Source organism: Neovison vison, chromosome X (genome assembly GCF_020171115.1).
Source record: "Neovison vison isolate M4711 chromosome X, ASM_NN_V1, whole genome shotgun sequence".
NCBI lineage: Eukaryota > Metazoa > Chordata > Mammalia > Carnivora > Mustelidae > Neogale > Neogale vison.
Genome location: NC_058105.1, coordinates 92438549 through 92451152, shown reverse-complemented (window position 1 = coordinate 92451152; position 12604 = coordinate 92438549). Strand labels below are relative to the sequence as shown.

At 41.4% G+C, this 12604-nt stretch overlaps 1 protein-coding gene across 1 annotated transcript; it reads left to right on the top strand.

Annotated features, from left to right (window-relative positions):
• Window positions 1-388: 388 nt before the first annotated feature.
• On the top strand, window positions 389-958 carry DUSP21 (dual specificity phosphatase 21). The gene has a single exon (XM_044235407.1). The coding sequence runs from the start codon at window positions 389-391 to the stop codon at window positions 956-958; it is 570 nt and encodes a 189-aa protein (XP_044091342.1).
• The last annotated feature ends 11646 nt before the right edge of the window (window positions 959-12604 follow it).

Below are 12604 nucleotides of genomic sequence, written 5' to 3'. Positions count from 1 at the left end.
TGGGAAAAAAAAGTGCTAAAATAATATCTTAAAAAAATCAGAGAAAATCATAAAAAAAAAAAAAAAGAATGTTCTAAAACGTCAAGCAGATAAGAATTAAGGCTTGCAAAGTGAGCAACTACGAAGAGAGATAAAAAGAGATCTGGGGTTTCTTTGACGACCTGGCATGGTGGCCAAATCCTCCCTGTGGCCAGTTGCTCCCACCACGGAAACCCGTGGGCCGGACAAAAAGGGATTGTGACGCCCCCGGGGGGGGGGTGGTGACCAGTGACTGGTCTTCTGTACCCCAGACCCTCGACTGAGACTTCACAGCGCTGCTGTTTCCTCAACTTGCGCGCGGGAGTGGTGCCCCGAACCCTTCCGGAAAGGACCACTGCCCACCGCCTTGATGACAACATCTCCATGTCCGCTCCCGGCTCAGGCTGCCCGGCAGCCCTCGGTCCACGGCCTCTCCCAGATAACCAGCAGCCTGTACATCAGCAACGGCGTGGCGGCCAACAACAAACTCATGCTGTCCAGCAACCACATCACCACGGTCATCAACGTGTCAGTAGAGGTGGTCAACACTTTCTATGAGGATATCCAATACGTACAGGTGCCGGTGGCTGATGCTCCAAACTCACGTCTCTACGACTTTTTTGACCCAATCGCCGACCACATCCACAGCGTGGAGATGAAGCAGGGCCGCACGTTGCTGCACTGTGCCGCCGGGGTGAGCCGCTCCGCCGCGCTCTGCCTCGCCTACCTCATGAAGTACCATGCCATGTCGCTGCTAGACGCCCACACATGGACCAAGTCTTGCCGCCCCATCATCCGGCCCAATAACGGCTTTTGGGAACAGCTCATCCACTATGAGTTCAAGCTGTTCAGCAAGAACACTGTACACATGATCAATTCCCCGGTGGGCGTGATCCCTGACGTCTATGAGAAAGAGGTCAGTTTGATGATGCCGATGTGAACAGCACTTGACCCTGACCATCGGCTGACGATCCTACACCAACACTGAACTCGAACATTGAACCTTTGTTGGTAAACAAAACGAGATGATGCCTTTTAGAAGGGCCAGCAAAAAGGGAGCGTTGTTGGGAGTTTTTAGCTTAGTAAGCTTTATCTTTAAAGAATAAAATGCATTAGGTGTAACCTGGTGACAGTGTTTCTTTTCCCGTGAGTGGCAGTTCATGGCTGCCATGGGCTGGCCAGACAGGAGAGTGGGGAAGGCGGTGCCCACCTCCAGGGGACCTGTATCCTGAGGCCCACTCCTCAGCCCTAGGCCAAATAACCCAGGCGTGAATCCCCCCAGGATCCTCCCTGGTTCTTCATAACCCAAAGTCAGAGCCTTAGAGATCATGGCACCGCCTGTACTTCTCACAGTAAGTGTGAACCTCAGCTAAACGGCCTTCACTGGGGTGTTCTGGGAGCCCTTGGGGGAGCCTCAGGCTACCCCTGCCCCCACCTTCTACCACAGAGGCCCAACTCTTCTTTTCTAGTTTGGATTTACATAGAAAATAATGTTCAAGAAAGCCATTCCACTCTATAAAATCAAATTTTTTTTTTCTGAGTGCTGTACTATATTGGCAAGGACTCAGGGTGCCCTTGGCGACCTCTACCAGCCTTTGTGAAAAGGGATGTCAGTCCCCTTCTCTGGGGCACGTGCTGGGAGACAAAATGGGCCTGATACCAGGACTCAAGGGTCCTCTCATGGGGTGTTGACTTGGAAGACTGGAGTTGCCAGCCAGGGAACAGCCCTGTTACCTTAGACACCTCTTCCCATTGTGACCTGGCATGCCTCAAAGCCTCTGTTTCCTCACCAGTCAAGGCAGTGACAGCCCAGCTCTCGCAGGGTTGTTGTGGGGATGAGAGTCCTTAGCACAAGCCCTAAAACGTGGATGGTTTCGTGCTTCGAGTACAGGGCACCTCTTATTATTCAATGCTACCCTCCAGCCCTGCTGGCTGGGGGTCAGCACCTTCCTCGTCACCGTGGCACTTCCCCATCTGTGTTGTCCACCAAGTGCTTTTCCAAAAGTATCATCCTGTCTGTGAAAACAAATGGTTTAGGGTTCTTTCCATGCTACCTCAGAGGAGGTATAGATTTATAGCCCTTCTCCGAGTTCCTGTTATTTCCTTGTGTCTAATCCATGTACAGACAAGGATCAAGAAGTTCAATTGCGGCACCCTCCCCCTCCCAGGGCCTTGTTTGGAATGGCTGACCACTAGAGCCAACGTCCCAGGATCCACCGCGATCCACATGGGAACATGCCAAAGGGTCAGATGGGTGAGCCCCAGAGCAGGCCCTGGAATCCAGGGTTGTATGAACTCCCTGAGTGCCCGGCTCTGGCTTGGGAGGAGCTATTCTAATCCGGAGGATTTGAGACAGAATGTAGAAGACAAAAGCACAACCGTTCCCATTGACCGACTATGTGTGTGGGTCCAGAGCCCACTGGCTTTCAAAAGCCCAGTTCTCTCCAAACCCATCCTCATACCCACTGCCACAAAAGGAGTGCCGAGAGTCACAATTTGAGATGGAGGAAAAGAAGTGCTCTAGACGGATTCCCTCCTTCTGCAGACAGAACAGACTCACAGAATGCAAGGGCTAGTGGGGCAGAGCCTTCACAAAGCAGCTTTTCTGGCGCAAAAAAAAAAAAAAAAAATCCAGATGGGAAATTACTTTTAAAGTATTTTTAAAAAGATATTTATTTGGGTATGTGCGTGTGTGTCTCTGTGTGTGTATGTGTGTGTGTTTTTCTTTTTTTTTTTTTAATACCCAAATTAACAGACCATAAAATTAACTCTCTTCAGGCATACAGCCCTACGCATTTTAACCCATACATAGACTCATGTAACCACACCCACCATGAGGACACAGAGCAGTTCTGTGACTCCAAAAATTTCCCTCACGCTTCCCCGCTGTAGTCAAACTCTGGCCCCACCCCAGCCCTGGCAGACGCAGGGCTGCTCCCTGTCCCTGTAGACTTGCCTTTAACAGACCGTTATGTAAATGAAATCACACAGGATGTAACTTCCGAAGACTGGCTTCTTTCACTCAGTGTAATGTCTTCGTGATTCGCTCCTGTTGTATTTCAGCGTATGGATGTACCACAGTTTGTTTTACACTCACCCAGTGAAGGCTATTTGGGTGTGAATTAGTTTCCTAGGGGCTGCCTTAACATAACACCAAATCCTGGGTGGCTGGAAACAATCGTGATGAATTGTCTCATAGTTCTGGAGGACAGAAGTCCTAAATTAGTCTCAGCGGGCCCGTGATCCCTAGGAAACCTGTCGGGGAAAATCCTTCCCTGCCTCTTGCCTATTTCTGGTGGTTGCTGGCAATCCTGGCCATTCCGTGGCTTGTAGATCCATCACGGGATTCATGTGGCTGTTTTCTTTAATGTGTCTTCACATCTATTTTCCCTCTAATATGTCTGGGCCCAAATTTCCCTCTTCTTATAAAGGCACCAGTCATATTAAGGGGTTCACTTTACTCCGGTATGATTGCGTCTTAACTAATGCTATCTGCAACATACCCTGTTTCCAAAGAAGGTCACTTTCTGAGGTTCTGGGGGTTAGGACTTCAACAGATTTGGGGGGTGGGTGTAGCGTTCAGTTCATAACAGGGTTGTTGCCAGTTTTTCGGCAAGTAAGCAAGCATGAAGTGCCGTCACACACACAGACACACCTAGAAGAAGAAAAGGATGAGGTTACCTGGAAAAAAAGAACTGTAGCTATTTAAAAGTGGGATGTGAGTTACAGTGAAAATAATAATAAGCATCATTTATTAGGAAGCTGTTCCATGCCAAGCGCAGGACCAGGCATTTCCATTGTCTCTAGTTCTTACATCAGCCCTTCAAGGTGAGTGTCACTGGCAACATACTGATGAGAAAACAGATTCCAGGAGGTTAAGGAGTTTAAAAGAGCATACAGCCCAGAAGCAAAGTGATACTCAGACTGGACTCTGTTTCCCTGCGTTTCTTTTGAGATAAAGCTAAGCAGACTGAAAGAAGAAAAGTTTTGATTCGTACCCTTGATTCCCAAATAGCGTACACACAAATCACGTGGGGACTTTTGATTACACAGATACTGGGGACTTACCCCCACAGATTTAGGGTCAGTAGGTAATAGGTAAGGTCCAGGAAGCTGCATTTTTTTAAAAAGTAGGCTCCATGCCTAGCCTGGAGCCCAAGGTGGAACTTGAACTCACCACTCTGAGATCAAGACCTGAGCTGAGATCAAGAGTCAAAGTCTTAACCGACTGAGCCACCCAGGTGCCCCCAGGAAGCTGCATTTTTAACAGTGCATCTCAGACTATTCTAATGAAGGTGAAGAAACATCCACTAAATAATTGTTAATACTAGGGTATTCTGTATCTTTTCCTCTTTGTCCTTTTTTTTTTTTTTGAATTATCTATTCATGACCATGGTTTTCTATCCGAGTGTAAATTTTGGATTTTTTTTTTTTTTTTTTTTAGTTGTAGGAACTGGAATATAGAACAAGAATATTCAACTTTTCTTGTCAAATATGTTGCATGTTTTGTGTGCCATTTGTTTATGGTGCTTATTTGGGATTCAAAATTTTAAATTTGTACGTAGTTAAATTCACGAGTCTTTAACTGAATGGCTTTCTTTTATCTTTTTTAAGATTTACTTATTTACTTGAAAAAGAGAGAGCAGGAGGAGGGGCAGAGGGAGAGGGAGAGAGAGAATCCTCAAGTCGACTCACCACTGAGCACAGAGCATGATACCAGGACCCTAAGATCTTGATCTGAGCTGAAATCAAGAGTCGGCCGCCCAACCAAGGGAGCCATTCAGGTGGCCCTGGATGGCTCTTGTTTCATTCAGGGCCACCTGAATGGCTCTTGTTTCTGAATAATACCTTAAAAGTTTTCCCTATGGCATAACCATAAAAATGTTAACTATGGGGTTTTTCCTGATTTGTTTTTTTTTTCTCACTTTTAAACCTTATCCCCCAATTTTTTTAATTTGAAAATTTTCAAACACCTGGAAAGTTGAAAGAATAGCATAATGAATATCCACATTTCTTCCACTTACGTTAGCTAATTGTTAGCCTTTTTCATATTTGCTTTCTCTTTCTTTCAATATAATACTTTTTATTTGGTACCTATCTGAAAGTAAGTTGCAGATATCCTGATATTTAACCCTTAAATATTGCAAAATATATCATCTAAGAATGAGGACATCCTCCTGCCTATTCACAATATGGTCATCAGACCTAAGCCAATTAATTAATAATAATTCCCTAATACTCAGTTCATATTTAAATTTTCCTATTTATACGCCAAATGTCTTTTACAACCATTTTTTTTCCTTCCCAAACAGGATCCAATCTAAGTTACACATTGTGGCTTATTACTGTATTTCTTTTCATTTATGACAGTGCGCTGGCTCTTCCCCCCCCCCCCCGCCCCAACGTGGTCTGAAGTGGTTACTTCAGAATTTACGTGTTGCATCACATCAGGAGATACAAATGTCTCTTTGTCCTTTTAGCAGTGATGCTAAGTAGGATCATCACTTAGTTAAGGTGGTGACCACCAGATACCCACCCTTAAAACTAATGAGTGGGGGCACGTGGGTAGCTCAGGAAGTTGTCTGCCTTTGGCTCAGGTCATGATCTGTGGGTCCTGGGATCAAGACCCGCATCAGGCTTCCTGCTCAGAGGAGAGTCTGCTTTTCTCTCTCTTTCTCTCTCTGCTTGTTCTCTCCATCAGATAAATAAATAAAATCTTTAAAAAAAAAAACTTTAAAAAAAGGAAACTAATGAGTAATCTGTGGGGTGGTAACTTTCCAAAATACCATGTGAGTATCCTGTTTCTTTCATCCCATGATATTAACATCCATTAAGGATCCTTGCCTCAAACCAAACGTTACACAGGGGGACATGTAACTCTTAAATCTAACCCAAACTAATTTTGGTATATGGTCTAAGCTGGAGTTATTTAATTTTTTAAAATAATCATGAGGTATTACAAAACTCCTATAAATATTTGTGTCTGCTTTTTTTCCCTTCTGGTTTGTTACATTGTCTTTTTCCTCTGTGAGCTTCACATTCCTTAAATTTGATGCAGCCTCAGAACAGGCAGTAACATTTGGTAGGGCAATGACATCTCTTCTTAGCCCCGCATTTAGATTTTTTCAGAGGCTTTTTTATTGTTAGATTCTTTCTTTTTGTCTTCTGGATGAACCATTTTAATAGTTATGACAAGTTTTTAAATTTTTTCCGTTGGGATTTTGATTGGAATTACTGTTTTCTTATCTAGTTAGCCAAGGTTGAATCAGAAAAACAGGACCCACAACAGTTATTTTACCAGAGAAAATCTAATATAATGAACAATTTAACCAGGTATTAGAGAATTGAAAAGGCAAAAATAGAACACATTGTATGTTTCCCCATATATAAACACTTCAATAAAAGATCACCTACTCAGAGTGTCTGATATTTGATCAGTAAAGTACTAACTGTATTTTTGGACTTTGTATGTCTTAATTCCAAAGGCTCATAATGTTAGAGAATTATAATGTAGTATATATCCATACACACATATGCACATGCCCACTTATTCGGTTCTTTGCAATTCAATTTTTTAAGAGTTATTGCTTGCTAAAACATTTAACAGTGTATCTGTTATGTTACCAATGAGAACTTTGTGACATCACATGATTACCTATTCTGATCTATACTGTTAAGGTAAAGATATAAAGATATCCAATAAGAGGGCTTTGTTTACTTGTGGCCATTTGAGAGCCCACCTCCAGCTACTTCAGTGTCTCCTTTTCATACATTTTCATTATTCCCTGGTTAATAAGATCTAGGCAGGCTGGGAGGTGAACTCTTGATCACCTTCTGGGAATGGCCTGATAAGGCGACAAGAGGTGGTGAAAACATGAATTTTATGGTAATCTTTTGGAGTCTAAGCCAGACTCCCAGCCAGGTCCTCCCCATCTAGAGAGACAGATCAAGGTCTCAGTCACACAGTTGTGTTCACAAAGTATATTTCAGAGGACGTTCTGAAATAAGGCCTAGTAGTGTTGTATCTGGACTCACGATTGACTTCTTTCTTCAACAGCCTCTGTGGTAAGGGAATTAAAAAACCAGCCAGTCTCCTTTACTAATCACAGGATCTACTACATCACACAGAACACTTCACTTCTGACACTTCTAGTCACTAAATGTGTAGAGAGTTTTCCCCACACTAAGCAATTCTCCCTGAATTGGTGGGCATCCTAGAGTCGAACTCAATTCTGACACCACCTGCCTGGAGATGGCGTCCGATCCCCCAGGTTGAGGGCTCAGTCCCACAAGACGGCTCCCTTTCCCACCTCAGATGCCGACTGCAAGTCGTAGGTCCCCAGGTGACCCCCAGAAGTTGTGGCTACAAATCAGAGGTTTCCACGACCCCTTCCTCACGTTCGATTAATTTACCAGAGCGACTCCCAGAACTCAGGGAGGCTCTTACTTACATTTATCAGTTTATGAAAGGACATGATAAAGGATACAGATGAACAGCCAGAAGAAGAGATATAGAGGGCAAGGTCTGGGAGGGTCTCGAGCCCAGGAGCTTCTGTCCCTGTGGCGTCGGGTGTGTCACCCTTCCAGGATGTGGATGTGTTCACCCCCTTGTAAGCTCCCTGAACCCCATGCTACTGGGGTTTTGATGGAGCCTGCCTCTTGTAGGCATTAACTCTGTTTCCAACCCTCCCCCTTCTCTGGAGAAGTGCGCAAGGGCGGGGCTGAAAAATCCCAGGCTTCTCATCATGGCTTGGTCTTTCTGGTGACAAGTTCCAGTCCAGGAGCTCACCTATAGTTGTCTTTAGAACAAAAGATGGCTCTAATGTTCTTATCACTTAGCAATTTACAAAGGTTTGAGGAGTCCCATGCCAAGGTTGGGTCAAAGAACAAATGTTAGAACAAGAGAAGTTCCTAGTGCTCTAATCACTTAAGAAGTTACAAGGGTTTTAGAAACTCTGTTTCCAAAAAAAAAAAAAAAGAAACTCTGTTTCCAGGAAAGGCAGTGGGGGGCAGAGACCAATATATATATTTCCTGTTATCTCACAGGGTCTAATTTCATAATTTGAAATTTTGATAACATTGCCAGATTAATTCCTATGGATGTTGGCAATACCTACCAGCAATGTATGAAAGTGCCTATTTCCCCACAGAATCAATAGCACAGTGTATCTTTTGTATCTTTGCCATTCTGACCAGTGAAAATGGTATCTCAGATTACGTTTAATTTGCTTGTCATGACTAAGTTCTAGGATCTTTTCATTCTTTTAAGAGCCATTCGTATATTTCTTTCTATGAAACGGCTGCTCATATCAACTTTTTATTACATTACTCGTCTTTTCTTCTTATGGATTTATAAAAACTTTATTAGAGAAATGAAGCATTTGTCAGTGATAAGAATTTCAAATATTGCCCCCAATTTTTCATTTGTCTTTTGACTTTGCTTTGAAGGGATTTGCCAGAGAGATGATTTCTATTTAGTTGAATTTATTAGGTTTTTTTTTTTAATGGCTTTGGGTTCTGTATCAGAAAGGCTTTCCACACTCTGAGAGTATGTGAAAAATGTCTCCCATGGCTCTTCTATTACTTTTGTGGTTTCAATTTAAATATTTAAATTTTTGATCCACCCGAGATATATCCTGGTACAAAGTGTGAGGTATGGATCCAGCATGATTATTATTATTTTTTAAAGATTTTGTTTATTTCTTCGACAAAGAGAGAGAGAGAGAGCGCAGAAGTCGGGGAGTGGTAGGCAGAAGGCAGGCTTCCCGTTGAGCCGGGAACCCGACCCAGGACTCCACGCCAGGACCCTGAGATTGACCTGAGCTAAAGGCAGACGCTTAACCGACTGAACCACCCAGGTGCCCCCCAACATTACTCTTTTTTGGACTGCAACCACCATTCTCATCTATACATATAATTTATAATATAAAAATGTATATAATATTCATATATAGTTTAGCTATAATCCATACTATATTACATATATTTTTTTAAAAGATTTTATTTATTTATTTGATAGAGATTACAAGCAGGCAGAGAGAGAGAGGAGGAAGCAGGCTCCCTGCTGAGCAGAGAGCCCAATGTGGGGTTCGATCCCAGGACCCTGGAATCATGACCTGAGCTGAAGGGAGAGGCTTTAACCCACTGAGCCACCCAGGCGCCCCACATATATTCTTAATAGTATTCGTATTCCTTATATTTGTGTTTATCGGTCTGCTTGATATCTCCAATGACTTAGAGATATGTTAGTCATGTATTACTGTTGTCTTTATGTCAGTTTCTCCCAATATTTCTCTGATAGTTTATTTCATGCATCAATTTGGCTAGGCTATGGTGCACATTTATTTGGTCAAACACTAGTCTAGGTGTTGCTGTGAAGGTATATGTGGATGTGAGTAAAATTTATAGTCAGTTGACTCTGAGTGGAGCAGATTATTCTCCATTATGTGGGTGGGCCTCATCCAATTAGTTGAAGGCCTGAAGAGCCAAGACTGAAGTTTCCCAAAAAAGAAGCAATTTCATCTCAAGACCACAACACAAAATCTCTGCCTGAGTTTTCAGGCTGCTGGTCTGCCCTCAAGTCTTTGAAGAAGGCTTCAGCACCAACTTTTATCTGAGTTTCTAGCCTGTTAGCCCTCTACGGATCTACAAATCTCAGATTTGCCAGCCCCCACAATGACAGGAGCCAATCCCTTAAAATAAATCTCTCTTTATCTCATATATGTACATACATACATATTATATGCTGTCAGTTTTGTTTCTCTGGAGAACCCTAATATAATTTCGAGTAGTTTTTTCTTTATATAGACAGTCTCTAACTTACAATGGTTCAACTTAGATAATTTTTTGACTTTATGATGGTGCAAAACTATACACCTGCAGTAGAAACTGTGCTTTGAAGTTTGAATTTTGGTCTTTTCCTGGGCTAGTGATATGTGATACAATACACTTTTATGATGCTTGGTAGTAGCAGTGAACTACAGCTCCCAGTCAGCCAGTGAACACCAAGTGACATATTTAAAACCATTCTGTACCCATACAACCATTCTGTCTTCCACTTTCAGTATAGTACTCAATAAATTACATGAGATAGTCAACACTTTGTTATAAAGTAGGCTTCTGTTAGATAATTTTGCCCAATTTTCCATTTCCAGTATTTTCAACTTATAATGGAAGTAATCCCATCATAAGCCAAGAAAGATCTGTGTATTTTGTATATTTTGATATATCTGTATATTTGGATGTTATTTGATGGTCTGGCATTGAATGTCAACATGATGAGAATTTTTATTTGTACCCTTTAACTAATATCAAATTAACTCTCTTTGCCTAGTTAATGCTTTTTGTCTTTGATGCTCTAATATTGCCAACTCCTTCCCCTCTGCTCCCCCACCCCCTACCTTTTTTGGTCTGCATTTGTCTAATATGCCTTTTCCTATTTTTTACTTTGTAACATATAATGTCATTTTTATTGGTTATGTCTCCTACAACTAGATTATATTAAATCACTTTTACTCAGCCAAGTCTTTTAACAGGGGATTTATATTTTAAAATTCTGAAACCTTTGGTTTTATGCCATTTTGTTTTGTGACTTATTTATTAATATTTCTCCTCCATTTTCTTTATCTTCAGTTTCAATTTTATCGTTTCCATTGTTTTCAAAAGTATTTTATTCTATTAGTTGAAAATGGTTATGTGGAGGAAGGGGAAACTTGTGTTTTTTACTATACTTTTCTATTTCCCAACTGATATAGTAAATATATACCTGGCACATATCTGTAGGTTTTCCAAAAGCTCTCTTTAACTTATTTTCATCTAATTGATGCGTCTAGAGTGAAATGGCACATTTTTCTAATGAAATGACATATTTTGAATACTTTCTTAAAAAGTTTATTTTATTTTATTTTTTTAGTAATCTCTACACCCAATGTCTACTCCAGTGAAAACTCACAACTCCAAGATCAAGAGTCACAGGCCACTCCCACTGAGCCAGCCAGGCACCCCTTGAATAATACTTTCAAGATATAAAATTAAGCATACTTTATTTTTACTTCATTCTTCAATCTAACCAATGAAAATGGTAACTTGGGTTTTAGTTTTATATACTTTTATTACAATTTTCAATGATTTATTTATTATTTATTGTAGAGAGAGACAAAACAAGCAGGAGGGGCAGAGGGAGAGAGAGAGAGAGAATCTCAAGCAGACTCCATGCTGAACACAGAGGCCAACAGGGGGCTTGATCTCATAACCCCAAGATCAGGACCTGAGCTGAAACCAAGAGCTGGATGCTTAACCAACTGCCCCACCCTGGTGCCCCTACTTTTATTACTATTTTTAAAATTCAGAACCTAATTTGGGAAAAAAATTGTGATTCGGATTTAGTTTTATAATTAGATACAGCGTAGTTATTTAAATGCACTTCTGTTTTGGCATGATAAGGCTCCCTTGCATGGCCTTCCCATTTATGAGCCTTTTTTTTTTCTATTTTTTTTTTTTTTAATTTCATCTTTTGGTTGGCTGGAAAATACCGCAACCAGTGTTTTCAAGAATGTGCTATATTTTATGATCCCTTAAAAAGCAGAGTGTTTCCTCTGACATCTCTACTGAAAGATGACTCAAATATATATTACCTTTGGGGGTCACCAATTTTTCTATCTAAAATTATAGATATGAGAAATCAGACAGACTGACGGTTTTTATCTGGGAAAGCTGATTTCATTTTCTTTCTGAACAATTATAGACAATATTGTAGGTTAAAACTTTTGTCATAATGTGTCCAGCTGTGTGTCCCCTTTTATTGACTTTGGCCAGAACACAGTGGGCTCTTTCAATTAACATACACTGTTTCAACACAGGAAAGTTTCTGTTTTACTTTCTTCTCCTCCTCCTTCTTCTTCTTCTAATTCTTCTTCTTCTTCTGGCAATTTTATTTATTTGAGAGAGGAGAGAGAGAGAGAGAGAGAGAGAGAGCATGAGTGGGGGAAGGAGCAGAGGAAGAGGGACAAGCAGATTCCCTGCTAAGCAGAGATCCCGATATGGGGTTTGATCCCCAGACTCAGGGATCAAGGCCCGAGTCGAAGGCAGATACTTAACTGACTGACACCCAGGTGCCCCCGTTTTACTTTCTTCTTATGACTTCTCTTCCACTTGCCTTTGTTCCTGTTTTAGGAACACAAATTATCCATATGTTGATTCTTCATTCTCTCCACTCTTCCTCCACAGTTCTCATCTTCTCTCATTGTTTCCATCTTTGTCTGTTTCCATTCTGTTCAATTTCTTAGCATCAGCTTTGTTCTTGTCACCAAATTTAATTTTCTTCCAGATAAATTTTCCTTTTTTACTGTCTCCAGTGTGTACTTTAATTTTGGGTTTTTTTTTTTTTTTTTTTTGCTTTCTTAGAGTACTTGCTCGTTTTTCTTACCCTGTCTGTATCTTTCCGTCTCATCCTACTGGATTTTCATCTCAGTCCCACCTATTCTTTCCTTCTGTTTCTTTTTTCTACAGAAGCTTTAAGAATATCAACAGGTTTCTGAAATTTTCTTCTGGATCATGGTGAAGCGTGCCCATTTCCTCTGATTTCTCT